Source organism: Corapipo altera, unplaced genomic scaffold (genome assembly GCF_003945725.1).
Source record: "Corapipo altera isolate COAL_440 unplaced genomic scaffold, ASM394572v1 23, whole genome shotgun sequence".
Taxonomy (NCBI): Eukaryota; Metazoa; Chordata; class Aves; order Passeriformes; family Pipridae; genus Corapipo; species Corapipo altera.
This window is the reverse complement of record NW_020884878.1, coordinates 16,881,777-16,906,547: the sequence shown is the minus strand read 5'-3', so window position 1 is coordinate 16,906,547 and position 24,771 is coordinate 16,881,777. Positions and strand designations below refer to the sequence as shown.

At 40.6% G+C, this 24,771-nt stretch overlaps 1 protein-coding gene across 20 annotated transcripts in view; it reads left to right on the top strand.

The window, feature by feature from the left end:
- The window catches only part of NRXN3 (neurexin 3), a 1,012,014-nt gene that overhangs the window by 355,470 nt on the left and 631,773 nt on the right, over window positions 1-24,771 (top strand). For 17 of the 20 annotated variants that reach the window (XM_027638371.1, XM_027638372.1, XM_027638389.1 and 14 more), the window contains 2 exons: window positions 8,542-8,745; window positions 15,993-16,019. In XM_027638371.1, the coding sequence (XP_027494172.1) occupies window positions 8,542-8,745; window positions 15,993-16,019 (231 nt within the window). The remainder of the gene's footprint in view (window positions 1-8,541; window positions 8,746-15,992; window positions 16,020-24,771) is intronic. The other 3 variants (XM_027638374.1, XM_027638376.1, XM_027638391.1) reach the window with 1 other exon arrangement.

The following is a 24,771-nucleotide window of genomic DNA, read 5'->3' as shown; positions in this document are numbered from 1 at the left end:
TGGTATACCTGTGATTTTTGTGGACAAGTTTACCCTACAGTGTGTAGATCCACGTTTTCCATTTGCTCCCTGTCCTATTAAACCACTTCTTCCAGGAATTTAGTAAGTTCAGGGCTTTGGAATTGTCAGATGAAAAATGTAAGGAATGGAAATTGAGGGTTGTTTAGTCTGTCCTGTGAACCTTCCTTAAACCAACTGTCAGAGGCAATATTAGTTTTTCTTTCCAGTGTTGGAAAAACAGAACTGAGGAGAGGTTGTTTATGGATTTAAACAAGGTTACGAATCTAGTTCATATTACAGCCTTGCTTTTCATAGAAGGTAGGCTAGAAGAGACCTTCCAGATAATCTAGTCCAACTGTCAACCTATCACCACCATAAGTAATCCTAAACCATATCCCCAGGTGTCACATCCAGATGCCTCTTGAACACTTCCAGAGATGATGACTCCACCCTGGCAACTTATTCCAGTGCCTAACCACACTTCCAGTGCAAAAAAAAAAATAAAAAAATCTATTATCTAATCTGAACCTTTCCTGTCGCAACTTAAGGCTGACTCTTCTCATCCTTTCACTTGAGATGTGGCAGAAGAGACCAACTCCCACCTCACTGCAACCTCCTTTCAGGCAGCTGTAGAGAGCAATGAGGTCTCCCCTGAGCCTCCTCTTCTCCAGACTAAGCAACGCCAGTTCCCTTAAAGCTCCTCATAAGATTGTACTCCAGACCCTTCACCAGCTTCGTTGCCCTTCTCTGGACACACTCCAGCACTTCAATGTCCTTCTTGAAATGAGGGGCCCAGAACTGGACACAGAGCTAGAAGTGCAGCCTCACTAGTGTTGAGTACAGAAGGACAATCTCTGCCCTAGTCCTGCTGGCCACACTATTTTTGATACAGGCCAAAATGCCATTGTCATTCTTGGCCACCTGAGCACACTGTTGGCTCATATTCAGCTGGCCTTCAACCAGCAACTCCAACTCCCTTTCTGCTGAGCAGTTCTCCAACCACTTATAATTTTCTGTATTTTCTGTATTTTCCCATGCTGCAAATTGTGTCTGCTGCCTTTTTTTCACTGTGTACCTCCTAGAGAAGCCAAACTTCATTGTTGCTGTAATCCCCCTTTCTCGGTGAACACTACTCAGGAGATAGGGATCAAATGCTTCAACAGTGCAACTCGACAGTGCCGTGAAGAGGATTCAGAGATGTTCAAACTAAACAGAAGTTGCATCACTTTCTAAACTGTACCACCTGTGTAATGCAAACTCTCAGACTATCATTTTAGTAGCAGATTTCCCCATGCCTTCCCATTATGCTCGTTGACTTTGAGGAGCAATTCTTCTTCTACTCTTAGCCTTCTTGCCAGAGATTTCTTCCCAAATAGTTGTACACAGCTCTGCAAATGTTAGTGACGTTTTGAGTAAATTTGAAAAGCCTGTGTGCTCCTTCTTGGTTCCCCTGCAGCTCTACCAAGCTTCAGTACAGTAATATAGCCTTGCTTGTCACCTCCCAGGGCTAGCAACAACATTTACAAGCTACAGTTTCCTCTGCAAATACTTCCACTGTGGTACTCAGTGCTCTTCCATTTCCTCCCTTGCCCAGTTCTTTATGATTGGGGCCCGAAGAAAGTTTATTTGGCTTTCATTGTGGAGTGCAGAGGCTTTTTTTTTTTTTTGGTAACTCTCCACCTGACAACAGCCCTTAATTAACTTACTCTCTTTTGCATGTGGTGATGACAGGAATGGAGGAAGGACATTGCAAGCCTGATGCTGATAGAAACTGGTACATACTACTTTGTAGGGTAGCCACAGGTTAGCCTGGGGAGTTGGAGAATTGGTTCAATACAGAAGATAAGCAAAGCTAGACTCCAGAATGCAAAGGTAAGTAAGGTTTATTAATGGAGGGAGATTTGGGATCCATGTCCCTAATATGTCTTCTCTAGGACATTTTAAAATTTGGAAGGTCTCCATTGAAGCTTTTGTTGTAGACAGTCAAAAATCTTTTGGGATTTTGCCTTACCGTAGTGGAAGCCTCACAATTTTTATTAGTTCCTTGAGATTTTTTCCACTTTGATCTGAAAATTCTCAGGGCAGCTTTACAGGATTTTGGTATAATATAACCTCTTTATAATACTGAAGTAAAAAAGGAAGTTGTTAATTTCGGATTCAGAAAACAAAAAATTGTCCCGTTCTAAAAAAAAAATCAAATTGCTTTTGTTCATAATCAAAGTTATTTCACTGTCTAAACGTATGAATCAAGGTAATTTTTTTTCTCTTTTTTGTCTGAGGTAGGACATTATAGTACATGCACTGCATCCTGCACATTTATACTGATGTGTTGCTTGGGACTCTTTGTCTGCCTGTGTACCTGGTTTTTTTTTGTCTTCCATTTTGTGGATACTTAGTCAATAATATTTTCTACAGTACTTTAATGTGTCTGTTTGTGTTTGGAAAAACCTCAAAGGGACAGGAAAGATAAGATACTGGAACAGGGTGGAGACAGTAGTATGGAAATGGAATAGAATGGAAATGGAAAGGAATAGAGTATTTATTCTTTTCTGACTTTTTAGATAAATACATAAGTGTGGTTTGCACTTCAAGTTTCTTCAGGAATTTTTTATTTTATATGAAGAAACTTGGACTTGTGGGCTATTTTCAGGCCCAGAAATTATATGTTTTATACAATGTTATGACATACATTTTGCAAGGTTTTGAAAAAAATGTGTTTGATAAAAAATATTCGTCTGGATGTCATCTGACCTATGTAAACATCTGCTAGCAATTTTTGTTTATAGCAGGGGCCTTATAAGTGACAATTATTATTACTGCTCCACCAGTATTCTTGCATCCCTGAAAATGTGATGGATGCCTTGGAGCTAGCTCTATTATCTCTCCCATTTGCTGCTCATTTGGAAATATTTTGTGCACATTGCACTGATAAGGGTGCCTTATGTAATTACTCTACTTTTAGTGCTTGTTTGGTCTTAACTGCCATATGCTATTCAAATTAGAAAATTTGAATTTAAGAAAGTAGTATGCAAATCAGAAAGAAGCCAGGAATGAGAAGCAGGAAAGGCAAGTTTTAGAAAATAAAAACTGAAAGCTGAATGAAAGGCCTTTACTAAGTCTAAAACAGAGTGCGGGAGCTGGGATAATGATATGCTGATCTTCAGGATATGAGGGTCCTTTTTTGAGGGAGTAGGGGAAGAAGATGTTGTGTTAATTTGAAGCAAAGAAAAACCTGGATTGATGTTGAAAAAATACTTTGGTCTGTGAGAGAGATTAAGTACCAGGAAAACCAGTCCAGTTTCTTTACATTTCTGTAGTTGTATGTGTCCAACATTTTAATTGTTTTATCTTCATGAGTTTCCAACAACTGATAAGAATACTATTGACATCTTGTCAGGCTGAAATCTTTAAAGCAGAATAGCTTTGTTCTTACTAGCACAGTAAACCTATCAGTGGCTTATTAGTGATACTTATTATTTGCAGAGTATTTTGCTAGACTAATAAAACCCATTCTTATTTCTAAGGTAATGTTTTTCTTCAGGCAGTTATTTAAAGATGGTTTTGTGCTCTCTGTTGTTGTCTCTCTTGGTGCTAGTGAATTGCATTTACATCCCTTCAGATTGCTCTTTTCTGTTTGACAGGCTGAGTAAGGTGAGATCTAATGACATCTAGATGGGAGACATCCAGGGAAAATTCAATTTGTTGCAAAAGATGTTATAGCACATTTGGTAAAAAGGGACTTTTCTTATGGGTCAACAAGAAGCAGTGCCAGAGCATGGTACCACCAGCACCCTTAGGGTACCAACAGGCCCTGTCTGGCCCCTGGGGCTCCCCCACCCTGCTCATGGCCCAGGATTCCATGGCAGCCCCTGTGGCCATCATCCCCTGCCCCAGTGATGCTGTGACAGGGCCAACCTCCAGGTACCCACAGCCTGCCCAGCCACGGGTGCTGCCAAACCAGGCTCTTGTCCCATCCCTATCACCATGGCCCTACCTGGCAATTGCAGCACGTGCTCTTAACGCTGGCCAGCAGACTGACTTCCTGGCCTCACTGCAGACCTGCGTCATCACCGTGAGGTTTCCTGGATTCTTGATTGGACCTGGCCTCCACCTGCAGGTCTGTCCTGCTCACCTCTGTGGGTGTGTTGGATAGGACAACCCTGGGCAGCAAGGGCCCGGCACCCATCCTGCTGGATGACGTGCAAGATCCTAACTGCTTGTGAGCACTTAAAGTTCATATCATGTCTTTTTCACCAAAAAAGGAGCATTATCTCCTGGGTCCTAGTCACATTCCATCTGAGTGATTGCATTTGGGGTCCCCAAATTATTTGGTAGGCTTCTGTTGTTAAAACTCATCTGTGTGGAATCCACTTGGACAGGAATCAGAATTTCTTTTTCTTTTTTTTTTTTTAATATTACTTTTGTGTTTCTTTTCTGTTTTAAAGTGTAATTTTGGTTTTCAGAAACTCTATTTTTATCTAGGGCCATGTGCCTGCTAGTGGATATGTGAGGGAAAGAGGTGAACTGTGTAATGCCTGCAGGAAAGTTGTCTGGTTTTTGGATACAAAGCTTAGGCATTCTAAGAATGTTTGAATTTGCAAGAACTTGGAAATATGTGGTCTGAGCATTTTGGTCTCTCCAATATAGCTGAGGAAAGATCATGTGCCTTGCACTGCTGTCACTGGTGACTTCAGCTTTCATGAATGGTAAATATTTTCATTTTTTTTTTGCACTGTCACCCTTCTAAAAATTTCAGGAAGAAATTACACGGTATTGTAGTCTGGAAGGCAGAGGAAAGAGACCACAGGGAAGAACAGGAGACTACAGAAAAAATAAAACAGAGAAGAAAGGAAAGAAGCAAAGGATGGAGATAGACAAGAGAGAAGTTAGAAAGTAGATGAAAAAGCATGAAGAGGTCTTGAATATTTTTCTCTCTGTATGCTAAGAATACACCTGTTCCATCTCCCCAGGAGGTTTACACAGAGCCTTGTGGGGAAGCAACAGTGAATTGCTCCTTTGGATGCTAAGTGTAAAATTAAAACTGGCAGGGTCTAAGAGCACAAGACTGGGAAACTAATCGCTCCTAATAACATATTGATTTTCAGATATTTCTGGCATTATGTCAGGGCAGTTTTGAACCAGCACCTGACTTCTTCTACTTACCATCTCCAAACTAAGGCAACAAAGCTTCTGGCATTGGGATCAGAAATAAATGCCACATGATCTTTGTGTCTCTACAAATCTGTGGGGGTCTCAAACATAGTTTCACATATTGCTCCTGTGCATGTCTGTGTGAGACACCAAATATAAGAGCAACCCGAAAAGTAGAAGGGTGGAAGAAATGTGCATGTAATTTAAACTTAGATAGCTGTGTTGCTGCCTGTATTTATGGTGCTGAACAAAGCATTACAGTTTCATTGCTGCAGATGGCTAAGGACAATGGAGTGGGTGCCTGTATTCAGGCAGAAGTCTCCAGCAGAGGTGCCTGGGAGGTTGAGGTCATGTACTTGCTGCCAGGTTACATTCAGCCCTGAGCAGATTTGCTGTATGTGTTGCTCAGCTGTAACACACCTTCCTCAACCTTTGAGGACTGACTGTCAGTACAAGAACATAGGTTTTATTTGTATGACTGCTACCCTCCTCTGAAGGGGTGTTTCTGTAGCTGGAGGGAATGGTCTGCTTGCAAGGAGATGTGCTGGAAAGGCTCCCAGATACTCCAGATAGCGAAGACTTGCAAAGTGAGAATGAAATCTTGTTTTTTTTTAAATATGTCAAGTGCATAGCCGGGCTGAGCTGGGCCGGGCTGAGCTGGGCCAGGCTGAGATCAGCATGGAGCACAAACAAGAATAGAACATTAAATTTTATCTGCTTATTGTTACGAGGTTTCATTGCCCCGTATTTGTAGCAGACTGGCCAGAGAAGGACAGTAATACATGATTTAGGCTACTGTGGAATGTCAGCTAAAACACTGTCCAGACTTTTGTGTCAACTTCAGCAATTCTGAGTGTTCTTCAGGTCATCCTTACATAAGTATAATAGTGAGGGTTGGGATCTCTTGTCTAAGGACAGTAATTATTTGACAATGGGATCAGTGAAGCTGAAGAACACAAATTCATATTGAAGGGAAGAGTGGCATTATTACCATGCTTTTGGTTTGTTCTGAAGTCCACAGAAAAACTCATGTTTTCAAAGCCCCTAATGCATGGCAGTGTGGAGAAGAAAGCAGCAGAGCTGGGACACTTGTGTCAACTACTCCCACTCATAGTCCTGATATCCCTCCTCTCAGCTATTTATGTGCTAGGGCAAGCAACTGTTTCATGCAAGGCACATCTGAGCTGAAGGCGTCAAAAGAGCCATTTCATGCTTGACTGCATTTTCTAATACAATCTGCACAGAGAGAGGAAAGAGAGCAAGGAAGGTTTGTGTGTACATAGGCATTGCCTTTGAATGTATGTATAATATACAGTACATTTAGTTCCAGCTTGCAGCTGTGGGTGGCAAGTAAGAGGGGCAGACGTGAGGGGGAAGAGAATTGCACTTTGAAAAGAAGAAACTATTCTCCCACCTTGAAAAAGGTTTCTTGGCCGAATGAAGATGTGAGTCCCCAGGGCAGCACTGACAGCTGGTACCCAGAAGGTGTATGTAATGGTTGAGTGGGTGATGTGCATAGAGAGCTTTCTGTGTACAGACCATGACAGTGTGTGGGGAGTGCAACTAGGAAAACTGGTGAATATGGATACTGTTCACAGACATCTTAATGATGCTTCCAGAAATATTTTCTTCCTAATGTGTTTGTAAGTCCTGTGACTGGAGAGGTTCTGGATACCAACTGTTAGTGTGGTGGGTCGCTGCACCAGCACAACCATAGTGATCTCCTCCAAATGTTTTGGAACTATATAAACATCTCCTATGTCACTTTATCAGCTTGATATTTATATCTTTATTTATCACCTCATTTGCATATTTATTGCATTACAATTCTGTTACTGGCCATTGTGGAGCCAACCATGGATCTTTTACAGCATGGAAATTTGGCTGTTCCTCAGTTTCTCATCCATCCACCCTACTCTAGCATCTAACATTAAAACATTGAGAAGGTGTAAGGTTTTGCTCTGCCAAGCTTGCTGTTTCCTGCTAGAAGTTCTGCTCCTATCAGCTGGGAAATATGGGACAAAGGAGTGAAACATAAAGAGAATATCTGGATTCTAATACATGTTATTGCAATTGTTTCAATTAGATGGGCTGTTAGCTTTCTGGGATGTGTGTGATGAGAATCCCAGTCAATCATTTGAAAAAACTTTAGCTGAACTGAGCTGCATGAGACACTGGTAAAAGTGCTTTATGGAGCAATCCTTCCAGGTGCTTAGGGAGCTAACTGGTCTATTTTTTTCAAAACCTCTGGGATTTTTACATGTAGGTTTGTGGTAGAACCCCTGCACGGAGCAATCTCTACAACCCTGCCTTTGGTAGGGGTTGGCTGTGGTGAAAAGGGATGCTCTGATTCATATATTAATATATTTATGTAGATTTGTAAATTTTGGAGGTAAAAGTGCTTCTAAACATACTCCCGGATTGAAACAATGATTGGCATGCTGCAGTGCTTGCTGCAGTTCTGTCACAAGACTTTAATTCTACCCTCCTTAGAGGAGAATATCACTTTCTGCAAGCAAGACTCTGAACAAATAGAGAGTGCTAAGTATTATAACTCCTTCCCTCAGCTGAACTTCCCATTTTCTTTGACATCCTCAGAGATGATAGAAAAATGTAATTTCTTTCTTGACTGTTTTGTTGTTTGCTTTTTTTTTGTGGGTTTTTGTTTTGTTTTTTTTTTTTTTTGTTCCTCCTCCTGGCTTTCATTGGGCATCCATCTCCTAAGTTTGTGTTTGAATGACACTTAAACTTGCAGTGGTGTTTGGTTTGTTCCTTTCTCCATTTGTATCAGTTGTGTCAGCAGAGCTCTACTAATGTTGCTTGTTAGTAAAGAGTGGAAAAATATAAAATCACAAACCAGAACGAATCTGATGTAGAAAAGACCTGTTAGGAAAGTCACTTTATACAGTTGTTTTTCTTTAAAGTGGTAGCAATGAAATTAAATTCCTCTCTCAATAAGCAATAGGAAGAGTACCAGAAATTGGAACTCTAGTCATTACAACTAGTCCTGTGGAAGGCTGGACTTCAGAACACTGAAGGAGATTGCATTTTTTGGAAGATGTGAAAAACAGAGGCTTTGCTAGCTCGTAATCACAAAAGGGCCCTGTGCTAACATGCTTGTCCTTGGGCATTATGTGTCCATGGGTACTGTTGACTCCAGTTGTGGTGAACACCATATCTTTGTTTCTGCTCATGCTTGCCATGTAAGGTTTCTGGATGCAGTAAAACAGTTGTTGCGTTTTTCCCCAGTTACATATCTTTCTGTGGCAAGTGGTATGATTTCTGTAGACACAGCGCTCTGTGATAGATGTCAAGGTTCTTCAGGTGTGAAGGTCACACAGAGGTGTAACTTCTTTTCATTTTTTGCAATTGTTTGCTGATTCCTTGCAGAGGCCTCTATACTGAGCTATGATGGCAGCATGTACATGAAGATCATCATGCCTATGGTTATGCACACAGAAGCAGAAGATGTGTCCTTTCGTTTCATGTCCCAACGTGCTTATGGGCTGTTGATGGCAACCACCTCACGAGATTCTGCTGACACTCTGCGCCTGGAGCTGGACGGAGGCCGTGTCAAACTTATGGTCAATTTAGGTATCGTATAAAAACCTTCTGTTGCCCTCTTCATTATTAGTTTGGGCTTGTGATTAGTGGTTTTTTAAAATAATTTCATTTAATTTATGTTGGTTTGATTGGATTGGATTGATTTCTAAAATAACTGCTGAGACCTTAATTATATACTCTTGCGGAAAGAGATTCTCTTCTGCATTGCTGCATGAAGATTTGCTGTCAGTTCTTCGTTATGGACAGTGTTGGTTTTTAAGTCTTAAAGTTTTTAAGTTTCCTTTCTTGATCTGGGACTGGTGAGCTCTGTGTGAGACATGCTGCTTGGTCCATCTTTTGATCAGTTACATCCCTCATTCATCCAGCATCACTCAAAACAGTCATAGGTGAACATAGAAAGGAAGCAAAATGGATGTGGTGGGAAGCAGAAGTCCTGTGAATCCCCTGCCCTTTACATAATTTGACAGCATTTGATACAGCTTGGCATATTTTACATATCAGTATAAAACCCTCTTTTTTTTATTGTGTCTTTATTAAAAAGAAGGTAACAATAATAAAAATGCATTCCCTCATCCCAAAGAATTCTGTTCTGTCTCCTCAGAGTTACACTTTCCCAGAAAATAATTAAAAAAGACAATTGGAAACAAGTCCTATAATAACAACAATGAAAAAACAATTGGGAGTGAATGTGCTATTAGATTAGCCTCAATTCATTTTCTTGACAGTCTTTAAGTATTCTACTGAATGAAAAATAGCCTCTTTAAATAATGGAAATACTTGAGTTGAAGCTTTCTTTCACTTTTCAGTGATGCAACTTGTTACTTCATGTGTATTCAGCAATATAACTAAGAAGAGGTTCTGACTCAGAGACAAAACTAACATGACTGTGTAATGTTAGAGCTCTTCTAATGTGTAGGGTATTCTATATGAAGATGTGTGCATGGTCTGTGAAAGCTTATGTCAGTTTTCAAAATTCTAAACCCCACTGGAACAAACTTCTGCATTTTTTTAGCTAACGGTATCAGCATCTTTCTTCAAAGCCCTGCTGTAGTGTTATCAGGAGAAAACCATGTAGTGGCTTTGTAGAGTATGTTGTCCAGCAGTTATCCTCTGGAACTAGCTTGTTTTTTAAAATTTCATCTGGTGTCTTTTTTTTGGCTTTGAAATTGCAAGCCAGACCATTAATATTTGCTTTTGGAATAAGAAAGTAAGAGAAGAAGATGCATCAAACAAGTTCATATCTCTTAAAAGCCAAGGTCTATAGAAAGGTCTATCTAAAGGTCTATAGAAACTCTTGACTTTTAGTAAAAAAAAAATAAAATTGCATATTTGCTCTGCTTAGCTTGACCGAAGAAATGTAAAGCAATATTGAGTGTTTAGCTAGCATAAAAGCACTTGCTGTGCTATCCAGATTGGCCTAGAGGACAAATGGAATAGATGAACTTCAGCTATGACAGTAACTTCTCAAATAAAGAGAAACAGCACTCTGATGATAGCCATCTCGGCCTAGATTAACTTTAAATGGAGGAAAATTTCATAGATTCACATGGTGTGTCTGGAGAACAGCTCATAAGAATGTAACATTCTTACATGTGCAAAGAGAATCTTTCACAGAGCTCCAGAGCGTGTTTATATGTGTGTCTGCATTTTCTTCTGATCTAATCAGTTGCTGCTAATAATAAAGAAAAAATAAGATTATTTTTTCACCACTGTTTCCTTTCTTGAAAATTATTACTATCTATTTTTTTTCAGAAAATAAAATTAGTTGCTGAAAGATTGGTAGTGGCCTGCTTCTGTTGGGGAAGTGATGGGGAGCTAAGTATCTGCTTACCTCTACACTATCCTCTTGTAACCCAGAGCCAGTTATTTTACTTTTATGCCTTAGTTTCTCTCTTTGCTTAAAAGAGAATTCTCTGCAACCTGCAAGAGATGTGCTAGTATTTTAATAAGAGCTGCTTTTATCACCTTTGATACTCCCACATGATAAGTACTACAGCTTGAAAACTGCCAGACTTCATCACAAAATTATCACTTTTTCTCCTGAAGATACCACTTATTTGATTCTGTTATTTATTCGTCTTAAGAATGAATGAGACTAAGGGGAATTTTGGACCTTTAGGGCCTCCTAGAGGTAGACCCTATGTGAATATGAGGAGGGTAGATTTAGGTTACCCTGAATATACTTATCATTTTTTACAGTTTACTCTTTCCTTTCCAGTTTTCATTATATCATGCTGGCAGACAATATTTTGCCTCAGGGCCTGTCAACATTGTTTGCCTGGTTGGCACTGGTCACTTCTACCACTCACTGGGGTCTGTTATGCCAGACCCCAACCACCTAGCCTAGAGGTGGACTGTTCAACTCTTACTGTCTGGCATCTAAAAGATGTAGCTAAAGATTTGACAGATGGTCTACACATATTTGGAAAGAGATGTGTTGTTGACAGTTTAATGCAGGGACAAAATCTGTAAACAAACTCTCTGTGTCAACTGAAGGCTATTTTTGTGTAGTTGCAGGGACTGAAGCAATGTGTATGTCAGATTTGCTAACTTTTCAGCTGGAAACTTTTGGGAGGTTGACTTTTCCCCAACATTGACTACAGGGTGCATCAGGGGAAACCTGTGAGCACTCTCCTAGAAGTGAGCACTCAGCAAAAGGGTAGTTTAGACTGTTGGAACACAGATTGAGCTCCACCTCTCCTCTCTTCAGATTTATAAAGCTGAGATAATTTCCTTGAAACAAAACTTTCCTTCTATCAAAACAGCACAGTTACCTTGCTGCTGAAGAAACAGAATTTGAGGAGGAATGACCTTACCAGAGCCATTCATTTCCAGTTGTTTACTCTAAGTCATGTCTAACTCTGTAAGGAGACTATTCATTGCCCAAATGTCACAAACAAGAACCAGATCTTTATCTGACCTTGCCAAACTCCTGTTACCAATGAGAAACAGTCATCAGCACCACCTTTGAAGACCTGAGTATGCTCAGTGTAAGCGTCCCCCGAGCATCTAACCCAAGACAGATATGTATAAACAAAGACTGTTTTGAGTGGTGAGTTATTTAATTGTGGTTTTCTTATAAGTCATTTAATACTATTACTAAGACTGTCTCTTCTCTTCTTTGATCTATTCCATTTGATTACTTATTGTCATTTATATGTTTATTAAGGTATTCCTACGTTGGTTTTTTTATTTCTTTTCTTCTTTTTTTTTTTTTAACTCTTCTGTGTATTTCAGTTGTAAAGCTTTCCCATACCCCATCAGCCATGGTAAATCAAAAGATGGTATTCGACCCTTCAAAGGCCTGAAGCCTGCGGCCCGCACAGCAAACAGCCCTGAGAACAGAGCATACGGAGCAGCCTGCAGGAGCTGGCATATCCCACTCACCCCCTCAACACTCAGTGTCCAAACCAAACAGGGGAGAGAGAGATATAGTCCAGCAGGCATGGGTGGGCATAGGCAGCTGGGTGCTTGCTGAGGAAGGTGGGAGGCAAAGGAAGAGCAGTAATGAATAATTCTCGGAGGAAGAGGGCAAGGAAGTTGTTTCATACCTTTCCAGTGTGAGTGCCCAAGGCTCTGCAAATCTGCATGTTGACAGCACGTCTCTCAGTAGTTTGAGTGTTTGTTGTGTGAAGAATAGAAATCCAAATGTGATATATATCTCACTTCTGTTGAGAAGGACTTTGAAGAAATGGGTATGGAGTGGAAGGAGAGAGAGAGAAATTAAGTAAATCATGGCTTGGAACATGCTTGGGAATAATTTCTGATGCTGAGATGATGTACAGAAAGAGAAAGAAATGGCTGGTCTGATAGGGAGATCCACCTTCACATTTTTCCTCCCACTAATAAGTTGGAGGATTAGTGTTATACTGACTTTTATTTAAGAATATTTCAGGTTTTTTTCTTCCTGCCCTGGCATATCTTCAGGTCACTGGTGACTAGGATAAATATTTCCTGCTTCCTCTGATGTAAGGAAGTGTAATCATCCCTCTCGCCTATCTTTTCCTAAGATATATCCTCAAGGGTGTCAGAGACACCTTTGCCCCTCCAAAATGAAAAGTATTTTTGTAATTTCTCCATACAAATAGTGCAAGTAGAAGAGAGGCAAGAAACCTCAGTGTAACATGGGGTAAGAGTGTGCATGGGACTTTATCTGGTTTCCCCACAGGAGATAACCTAGAGTGAGTCTAGAAACAGTTGGGCCCCGATTATCTCTTGTTCTATTCTTACCTTAAAGTACTCTTCCATAGCCCCTTATGGCTGCTTATCCAAAGGAACAAACATTTTGTCCTCACACAGCAGAGGTGACTTTCTTTCCTGATTCAAGGATAAAATGGCCTGGAGCCTTAGCAATGTCAAATAAATATCACTATTTTCAGACACAAAGATATAAATGGTAAGAAACACAGGCCTAATTCGCAGATACTTCTGTTAGCTACTAAAGATACTTCCATTCAAACAATGAATTAGTGTTAGCTAATTGCAGTGGAGGTATTTAACCTTTTGCAAGGAGAGGGTCTTTGGCTCAGTTTCCAGGTAATATACTCTGGAAAATGCTCCATCTGAGCACTAAGGAAGGAGTTTCTGGTTTACATCAGAAAAATAATGAAAGTAACTGCAGAAGGTCTTCCCAGCTTCCTATTCCTCATGCAGTTACAGACTGTTTTCACTTCACTGCTATCCTCATCCAGTTGCTGAACTGACAGATGACTGGATTTGCAGCTGTTTAGACATACTCCTCTTCAAAACTTACCTCATCAGTGGAAACTGATAAGAGGGCTGAGTGCTCTAGATGATGATTACCAGAAGTCCCAGTACTGTGCAGGAGGAATCCCAAGCAGTTTTTTAAATTATTCCAGAATTAACCAGATGCTGCTGTTTTAGGCACAAAGACCGAACTAAAACTGCACCCTTACTGCCAGGAAAAATCTCCTCTGCTTTGGATTTGTACCGCTGTACTAGTTTAGAGCCTTCCTGCTCACATTCTGGAGCTATAATAGCACTGTGTAGTTGTCAGGGCAGTCCCCTCAGTGGCCTGGTCTTTAATCCTTTGAAATAGAAGTCTTGCAGTCAGGATAAAGGCTACACTGGTTTTCAGTTTGAAACATCTGTCCTTTCACCTGGAATAGTGACTGAGCCTGTGGGTAAGACCCAGGCCATTTTGGTATTGCTGCCAAAAAAAAAAAAAAGGCAAAACTTCTCTGCAGACATCAATAACACAGCAATGTTTTAGCCTCTAGCTTGGATGAATTGTTGCTGTGGACCAGCCATGTTTCCCTTTCCAGCACACTCTTTAGCCTGTAAGAAATTCCCGTGTTGTTCCAGCTGTAGCAACTCTCTTGACCTCACTTGCTTGAAATGAGACTTGGGAGTCTTTCTTGCTGTCACTCTCCATCAGGTCATAGAAGGAAGCTCCCCTGCATGTACTATAGAGCTCCCCTTACCCCACCCAACTCCTCTAAGGGATATAGCCACCACTGTATGGTGATCGTAGCAATTGCTCCAGGGCTGTTTGCTCCCACTTTTCTGTTGCGGTTGACGACACATGACAAACCTAATCGCACAAAACCAAACCCAGATTTTCTTAGGAGAAGTTCTGCTTGAAAACAGACTCTCTCTGGTTATGTTACTCCTGATTGGTGGTGTGTCCCAATCATTACAGTGCTCATTACAGCTCTTTATTTATTATTTATAGACTCTTATTCTTTCCCCTCCTTTATTTTTTAGGAACTGCATTCAGTGTCAGCTGCTGAAATAGTTTTCCTACATTTGTATAAGTAAACACAAAATTGGTCCAGTTAAGAAGCAAACTGCATTATATTTCTCTGCCATTCTGTATAATCTCCCCTTCTGGGCCATATCTCTTTAATAAATATGACCATTTCTGCTGGTTAAAGCATTACTTGTCCAGACAGAGTGCCCACTAGCATTGTGCTATTATTCATGGCCTTGGTTTCATGAGAGAAGGTCAACATACCAAGATATGTAATAGCACTGATACAATAGCTCTCACCCACATTAGGCACCACAGCAATGGATGTTCACAAGTAAGTAGGCATTTATAAATGAAAGATCCTCTTCTGGATCATAACCTGAGATATGCTGAGCATTAGCATGTTAAATGAGAGAAGCAATGCTCAGAAGCCCTCTAGCTCAGGCTCTTCCTACCTCAGCTTGCTTTCTCTTCAGTTACCATTTCTTAGGTTCTACAAGCATAACTCTATTTTTCTTTCCATGTATCTCTCTTTATCCCTTCCTTACCTGTAACCTCTGAATGAAGCAGAGCCAGCAAAGGTTCCCAGATCTGCCACTTCACTGCCCATTTCATCTTCTCCCTGAACGTTACAAACACTCCATTCAGTCTTAGCGTTCAGACAGCAAGATGAGATTGGGCTCTGAGGAACTGGCAGGGCTGGGGACCTTTGAAAGAAATCCCCGTTCTCCCTGCCAAGCCCAAAAAAAAGTATTGCCAACCTCCAGAACTAGCTGAAATCTGGGCTGGGCGTTCGTGCGGTTAGCTGTTTGCAAGTGGCCATTTTATGATAGGACACAACTGGGCAGTATATTAACCCTTTCCTCACCTGAGCGGACAGTGTCAAATGTGTCTGTGCACATAAAAAGTGTTCTGGGCTGGCCACTGGGGGAATGAGAAGAGGGTCTGTCTTTGGGAGAGCTGGAAAGGGTTAAATATTGCACCAACAAATCTCATAGGCTGATTTTACAGGTATTCTCTGTTGACAGATGGTACATTTATGCAATAACAATACGAATTAATTCAAAAGAAACCAAGTGTAAAGGTTGATTTTGAGCTTCAAGCTTCTTAGAGAAATTGCTAAAGGTTTCTAAAAAGCAAAATGACACTGGAGTATGACTTATGTTTTGAGGGAGATTTTTATGCCTTAATTATAAATTTTTTTATTGTAATTCACATCAGTACATGGTCTGGAGTGGAAGATACTCTTAGATGTGTAGGTTTCTATAAAAAGGAAAGAACTTTCTGTGTCAACATGTGGATATATATGTATATTGGTATATTTCTCTATACATATGTATATATATATGTGTATATATATATATTTATGTAACAGATATTTACATAGAATATACTGTACATATGCACCCACTCCTAAACTTGTACAGACTGTATATAAGTATAAAATGGCCACATCTCTTTGCGTGTGTCTGTCCCCGGAAGGGTGGACTGATTGTTTTTGGATGTCTGCAGCTGTTACCTTGAAGGATGCAATTTCATCTTTCATTTATTTTTCCCCATCTAGACTGTATCAGGATAAACTGTAACGCCAGTAAGTTTTCCCTCAAGTTTCATTTTGTTCTCTTTCTATATATATTAAAATAACTTTATTTTCTTTGCTGTTTTATAAGCTGTTTTTATTTTCTTTTTCTTTTTCTTTTCTTTAAAAAAAATCTTCTTAAATTGAAGGGTTGGGTGGGATATGAAGCTGGAGGGGGAGGAGGGAAGACCTTAAGATGATTGTATGTGAAAATTTTGTATTAGGTTTCTCCAAGAAGGGGATGAACTGTTATTTCATAGCTTTGCAGAAGAGCACCTGCGGAACCTGATGAGCTGATATTAGATTTCACTGGTAACCTGTTGTCTTTATGAAAACTTTTAAAGAACCACATAAGAATAACAACAGGTACTGTATGCACTTCTCCACTACAAAAAGGCATGCATATTTAAAAACAAAACAAAACAAAGCAATCTTCAAACTCTCACTTTATTACAGAATGGCAACAACTTAACCTGATATTTATTCAAAGTAATTTTATTTGGGAATAGAATAAGGAAAAATTAGATCTTACGTTTTGAGTATATTATATTTATATATATATATATTTTTATATATATATTTATTTGTATATATATATATATAATTTACTACTCATGGGTTTCTATAATAAATTCCATCTGAATCTTTGGGTCCCTGAAAATTCCTTTCAATCTATAGAAGTAGGGGGGAAGGATTATAAAATCTTGGTGAAAAATAATAGTGAAAGATCATATCCTGTTCTAGACTGACTGAGCAAGCCAAATCTTTTCTGCTCTACTTCAAAGAGCTGATCAAAGTTGATGTAGGCCTCAAAGTAAAAAGCACTTCCCAGAGAGTGGAGCTGTTTATCTCTAAAGTGTGCTTTGAGGCTTGTCTTACTTGTAACCAGATTCCTGAACTGGCAGATCCTCAGTATTGCATTTTATGTGTAAGTATTATGGAAGACTAAACATCACTGTGGAAATGCTATGAGGGAATAAAAAGCAAGGATGGTCCATGTGTTTTCTAAAGGCTGTGGCCTTTTCCCTCATCATTGAGCTGCATCCAAGCTAGCAGAAGTGTGTTGCACCCCCAAAAGAAACACAGAGCTTTCAAGTAGTAAAGCTAATTGTAGCAGCACCAAGAATCTTATTCCTAAAGCAGTTTCTTAACAGATTTGCCATAGTTTGGGTCTAAGAATAGATTTGTAGCGTTAGACAGCAGACAGCATTTCTTTGGTATTTTTTCCTATGTGTACAGTATTTGTAGAATTTAAAAGGTTGCAAATAGGAAAAAAAATACACACATAAACAGAAAATAGATTCAGATTACCCTCCTCATCAATGCCAGCTGATTGAGACCCTGCTTTTCAGTAAGTGTTAGCAATTAGTTTTTTAGTCTTGGGAAGTGGTCCCTAGGAGCCTGTTGCAAGGGGCAAACCCCAATGTGCCACAGGAGCTTGTTTATGATCATTTACTTTATTTAAATTATTAAACTATTATCTCAATCCATGGGGCTTACCTTTTTCTGATTTTCCTCTTCATCCCACTGAGGGGAGGAGAGGTGTAAGCAAGCAGCTGCATGGTACTTAGTTGTTGTGTGGGATTAAACTGCTACAAGCGGGATCAACCAGTGTATGACAAATCTTGACAGGTCTTGTTGCATTCCTTTTGCTCTTTGAAGTTTTCACACTATATTTCAAGACAGAATGTGCAATAGGAAAAAGTGTCTTGAATCTAGTAGCTGAGATCACCAGATTTTACCCAGTAATGCTGAGGACATTTCCATAAAAATAGGGTCTTTTGCTTCCTGAGACTTCATATGCTTTTGCTGCTCAGCCATCTGTAACTCTATCAAAACACTTGCACCACACTTCTTGATGTATGTCATCTGAGGATCCATATCAGTTCCTCCAGTACTGGACAACAATCTGATGTTTTTGTTAACATCTTCAACTTTTCATGACAGCTGGCTGTTAAAAGCTGAGCTATGGAAGACTGTCTTCAGGTGGGAAATCAGCTTGAGGAGCAAGTAGCAATGGTCTGGTTTTCATGAAATAAAAATCCAGCACTGATTGAAAGAAACATTAAAAAAAAAAAGAGGGAAAAGAGAATCCTATAATCAGAGCAGTGGGAAGATAGTCTGAATTCAATGCTTTTGTTGGTTTCCTCATAAGCATGAAAACATCTTGAATCATTTTGCTACCATGCATTTTTAATAGTTGAGCCTGTTGCATTTTTCAGTAGTCTTCCCCTGAAGGTTTTCATTTATTTATTTATTTAGTTAAAGCACTTTGGATCTTCCTAATTTATTTTTATCATACTTTGCTGAAAATGAGCAACCCTACTTCTAGTCCCTCCAACACCTTGTGTTTTTGCTGCCTATTGCAATTACTCAGGTCAGCTGTCCTGCTTTCTAGAAGGGAACCTACTGGGGATTGATGAAAAACTTTACTCTTGCATGAATAAAATATGGTTGGGCAGAAGCAGACCTAATACCACTGTAACCGCTCCTGCAGGCACACTGACATTTACTTGTGCAGAAGGAGTTATCCACAAACATGTGTCTGCTAGGGTCTGTTGAAATGAGCAAAAGTAACTAGACAAATGGGATTCCCAATCAAGAGTTTCAGGTCAAGCAGTCACCACTGCTAACTGAACAGAAGGGACCTGGTGCATGGTTTTAAAGGTAAAGAGAGCTGTACTTTCGGGGTTTCATGGAACATGTAGGTTAAGAGCCTACAACTTCAAGCGCTGAAGCTCTTGCTATTTGAGAGGAGTCTAACATACTGTCCCAGGTAAGCCTTTAATTTTCAATGTACTTGCTCTTAATTTTCATTGAAAACATTAAATGTTACTGTCTTACGTATCTTGGGTTGTTATATATCTGATGCAAAATACTGTTTTCCATCATTTCATCTTACCCTCTCTCTCTGTCTCGTCACTATTGTATTTCACAATTCTGAAATGGCAGACTTTCATACTTTCCTAGTATTGGAACTTTTTTTACTGTCTCTGTATTTATTTTAATACTCATCTCATCCTTTCCTTTCACTTTTGAAGATACCTAAACTGATCTGATCTGTTTCTCCACACCGACAGAGTTTGAATTTAGGACACAACAGTGCTGTTGCTCACACATATGTAACTGTATAGTAACTATCTTTTCCTTTGAGTGTGAAATCAGCACAACTGAAAGCAGGACCAGGATCTCCAAAGAAACTGTTTGAAGGTGCATTGAATGATTCTTCAACACAATGCAAACATAGTGGTTAGCACAATTTTGTTGGTTGGAGTTATGCGGAAAATAGGTATAGTCTAAATACCTTTATATATTTACCTACATATAATTTGGGTTTTAAAATAGGATTTCCTAAATAAAGTCGTCCATCGCCTGTAAAGTTTTTCTTAAAATGCATGGTTCAGTCTAAAGAAAGTTAAAGTTGTGATAGTTTTATAGTTTGCGCTGTATCTAGTGCTCTGATTTTTCTTCATTTTTTCAAAGGTATCTAGTCCTTAATTTCCTTATTTTCTTTCCAGTGATCCCACTTTATAAAAGGTCAGATGGGGATGGTTTTCAGCATTCTACCCAATATTAAGTGTGGAGGACAGAGCTGTATGTGCTACAGATTTGTTAGCTTTTGGAGGTGTTTCCACTCTATTTTTTCTGGGATACTACATGTATTATTTTTCTTGGCCTAGTTCTCTCTCCTTCTCACAAGCCTTTTATGTGGCATGTCAATAGTTACAGTCACATAGTTTGACACTAGCTCTTTGTGAGGTTTGATCTTTTGAAAGTAGTTGCTTGGGACAGTGAATACTTCTGTCTTATCACTTGTTATTTCATAATGAGACCTTATCTTCTCACTAAAGCATGCCAGACAAGCCATCACCTATTTTCCTGTCACTTGTGATGCCTCAGAAAATCCTGATCCTCTTCTCCTATCTGTTGCTAAAGGCACAAATGGAAGAGAATGAGAAATCACATTCCAGTCATTACTACACAGATAATCCTGTGTCTCTGTGAGGTCCCACAGTTAACATGTTGTTTCAAATCCAGTAATTTTGGACTGGTCTTTTACAGTAGAAGACAGCTACAATATGAGATTGATTTTCCCATCTCAGTTTCCATGCTTGATGTATTTAGTGCCTTATTCAATGCAATGTTAATGTTTCATTTTAGTTAGTGCCTCTGTAACAGCATAAAATATGAATCTATGATGTGTAACTTTCTGGGAGAGGTTTAAAGTTTTCTTTTTTCTGTATCATCACAAGTAAATAGGAAGCCATGCTAACTCTAATCTAATCAAAATGTTGTAAAACCAAGTGTACTTATCTGATTCCTAGTGATATTGCTGTCGTTTTAATAAAAACTTAATAGTACTCTAACATGAAAACACTATTTTGAAAGTGAAGTGGTATGATTAAACATACACATCATATTTGTGACTCTTAATATCTCCTAACTCCATTTAAACATAATCATGAAGAAATGAATGCTTATGCAGCTTGAGAAGTGACAAGTCATTAGTATGTCGTATTGTAGTGGTGAAAGCAAAGCTGGTGTCTGTAGCATCTGTAGAGCCCAGCTGTGAGAATGGTCTCACCTTTGAATAGTCTCAGACTCAGTGTGCTGCTGTGGCCTCGTGCTGCTGCTGCACTTGAATGCAGGAGGAAGGAAGGGAGCTAGCCTGTCTTTGAAAGACTTTTCCTTGTGTCAGGTGGTAGAACAGCAGTCTTCCTAGGTATTTTGTCAGATGGTAAACTAAGAATTCTATTAGAGGAAAATCTACCATTCTGGATTCAACAGCCTGAGAGAGATGAGGCTACTGCCCCTGCTTGTTCCTAGATTCAGTCAGTAGCAAGGCTGCAGATGTATTGCTGGCAAGGCCTGTTGCTACTGATCACACACTTACTCACAGACCCCACACACACTTTCCAGTCTCTGGCAGCATGAACATCTGGGCCTGCTGACCTATGGTCTGACTCCGGTTGCAGCACTCTCAGCCCCACACACTCTCATGCACCAATAATAGAGAAGCCTCACCCAGGAAAGATAGAGAAAGGAATTGAATAAGACAGGACAGGCTGCACTGATCAGGCACAGGGCACAGCCAAGAAAACATACTGACCAGCAATTATTTACACATGATCAGCCCTTTTTATCCCCTTACCACTCTATTTTCCCACTCTTGCTCTTTGCAAAATCACCTAAACTCCTCCCATTTTGTGCCTTTAGTTTCTCCCCTAAACATCCCATAGTAAGTCTGTCTGATCCCAAATTGTTTTTCCTCTGTATATCATATGTTACACCCTATGCAGCAACCCCCTTAATCCAAAAGGTGATCTCAAGAGCTCCTCCAGATGTCTTATGGTGGTGAGTATCACGCTTGGACACTAGAACTAATGGCTCTTCTGGGACAGCGCTGGGACAGACCTAGACAAGGTGTTCACTGCTCAGAATTTATGTTCCCACCTGCCAGTGTGCCCCTGTCCTTCTCTGGACATGTGAATATATGCCTCTGATGGGCTGATAGGTTATTTGGGCTCCCCCTCTGGTTGTTTTCTCTCTGAGCTCCTTTGTGGCTGTGCAGATGAGCTTTATTACATAACACAGCAAATTCCTCTTCCCTGTGGCAGCTACTACAAAGTGAGGTCTTTTCTCTGAGACTTGTTTGATTCAAATCCATTCTAAGTCTCCAGTGGGAAAAAATCCCCTCTTGACTTCATGTTGTGGTTTCAGATTTGTATTCCCCGATTTAGTACTCCCACTAAAAAGTGGGAGCCGGTCCCCAGCCCCACTTTGGTGGGAGAAAAAAGACAGAGATCATGGGTTGAGATAAGAACAGTTTACTGGAAACAGCAATGAAATAAGAAAATGAACAGTAACAGGAACAATATTAATAACAAAAATGTACAAAGAGAGGATGATTTACGCACAGAATATTCCCTAGGGCCCGGACAATGAAAAACAATGGTGGACAGACCCTCCACCCACCACACTTTCCCCGTGACTGGAAGTGAATGCTCTTTCTTCCTGTTAGGGAAAGTCCCTTTCCTCCACCCCTGACAATGATGTAAGATAATTTTGAATAACATTGTGGTCTTGGCCACACCCACACAGCTCCAGGCTGCACCCCATCATGGTTACTATGAGAAATTAACTCTGTATTTGGTCAAAACCAGGACATTATCCACCCCTTATTCTCCACCATCTCATTCATTCATGGCTGGGCTTCGCGAACGAAGATTTAGAAAAGGTCTCTACCCACGTTTGTCACAAGCATGCTGGTGGCTAAAAAGGCCAATATGAGACAGGCATGTCCAATTGCAAAAGGCACAGCAGAAAGACTCCTTAGGTGTGGTAAATTCTGCAAGGCACGATTCTTTCTGCGTTACCTTTTCTCCTCAAGGGTGATCCTGTGTGCTTTCTCAAAGGCATCAGCAGTGTTATAGATAGTGTGTCTCCAGACCTCCCAGTTGGAGGCCAGAGTAGACCAGTTATGTTGATCAATATGGCCAAGGCTGAGATGTTGTTTCAGGGAGTCCTTGTATCTCCTCTTTGGGGCTCCTCTCATGCGGCAGCCAGTGGCAAGTTCACCATAAAGCAAGATCTTAGGCAGGTGATGGTCCTTCATCCTTGAGATGTGTCCTGCCCAATGCAGCTGTGTTCTCAGTAACATGGCCTCAATACTTGTGACTGCTGCTTGCTCTAGAACAGATGTATTAAGCACATAATCTGACCAGTGGATGTTTAGGATTGTACAGAGGCAGCGTTGATGGAAGTGTTCTAGGAGTCGCAGGTGGTGGCGGTAGATGACCCATGATTCAGATCCATATAAGAGAGTAGACAGTACAATGGCTCTGTAAACACTGATCTTTGTACTTTTCTTCAGGTGTTTATTTCACCAGACTCTTTTATGAAGCTTTCCGAAGGCACTATATGCCTTTGCTAATCTGTTGTCTATCTTACCATCCGAGGAGATGAGGCTACCTAGGTAATTAAACTGCTGGACTGATTTGAGCTCTGATTTGCCAATGATGATATGGGATGATGGAAGACTTCCTGAGGTGCAGGTTGATAGAGAACTTCTGTTTTCTTTAAACTGACTTCCAGCCCAAAGAGCTCAGCAGTGTCTGTGAAGCAGGAAAGTGAATGAATGAATGATCCACCCCTTATTCTCCACCATCTACATCATGCCCAAATCCTACACCTTCCAACTATATACATATATGCAAAAGCACAGATATAATTTCCGTAGTCATAGTCTGTCCCTCCAAGATGTCTGTTGAGTTCATTTGATCCATGGCTGTGGGTTCTATCCATCCCAGATGTCTTCTAGGGCAGGAGAGCTGGTGTGCTGTTGGCTGGTTCCAAGCTGCATCAGGAGCTCACAACTGGTATATCTGCAGAAGTGTTCATGATAGTTATGGCATACAGTGGCAGTGTCAGTCAGCAACCAGTATTGTACAATTCAACATTACAGACTGTTCTCACCAAAAAATCAAATCCCCTTCGGATAAACATCATGTGTTCCTGTCCTTCTGACTACCCACCAAGTGCACCCAGGTCCTTGAGCAAAAACAGTCCCACAGGTAGGTTCGCTTTTGCTTAAGGTAGAACTAATCCCAACTATCTTCCCTAACACACTTCTTATATGCACCACGGGGACTTTATCCCCTTTTATGGTACACAGAGGTTCTGATTGAGCAGGGCCAGCTCAATTGGTAGAGCCTTTAGTCAACTAACCAGGTGGCCTTTGCTAAATGTAGATCCTAATGTTTGGAGGTCCCATGACCCACTGTTTCAATGTGGTTTTTAACAGTCCATTGCACCATTCGGTTTTCCCAGAGCTGGTGCATGATAGGGAATATGATATACCCACTCAATACCGTGCTCCCTGACCCAGGTGTCTATGGGGCTACTTTTGAAATGAATCCTATTGTCCAACTCAATTCTTTCTGGGGTACCGTGTCACCACAGGACTTGCTTTTCAAGGCCTAAGATGGTATTCTGGGCTGTGGCATGAGGCAGAGGGTGCGTCTCCAGCCATCCAATAGTTGTTTCCACTGATTGTGAGTACATAGCGCTTGCCTTGGCAGGTTTGCAGGAGTGTGATGCAATCAATCTGCCAGGCCTCCCCATATTTATATTTCGACCATCATCCCCCGTACCACAGGGTCTTTACCTGCTTGGTGTGCTTGATTGCAGCATGTTTTGCAGTTATGGATACCCTGGGGGATAGTGTCCATGGTTAAGTCCACCCCACAATCACGAGCCCATCTGAATGTTGCATCTCTTCCCTGCTGACCTGAGGCATAATGGGCCCGTGGAGCCAGAAATAATTTACCCTTGTGTTGTCAGTCCAGATCCACCTGAGACACTTTAATCCTGGCAGTACAGTCCACCTGTCTGTTGTTGTGATGTTCTTTGGTAACCCAACTCTTGGGTACATGCGCATCTATGTGAAGTACTTTTACAGCCAACTTCTCTACCCAGGCAGCCGTGTCTTACCACAATTCAGCAGCTGAGATGAGTTTACCTCTGTGATGCCAACTGGTCTTTTTCCATTGGTCTACCCACCCCAACAGAGCATTTGCTACTATATCGCAAGGCCCTTGCATCCCAGAATATTTCATCAGGGGCCATAAATCTGGGCTACAAATGCAAGTCCATAGCTTCAGCTATGCCCAACTCTTAGTTAACAGCTGTTAGCCTTCATCTTCCAGCTAATACTGTCCCATCCTTCTGAAGTCTCTAGTCTGAGTCTTCAGTTTCAGTGCTC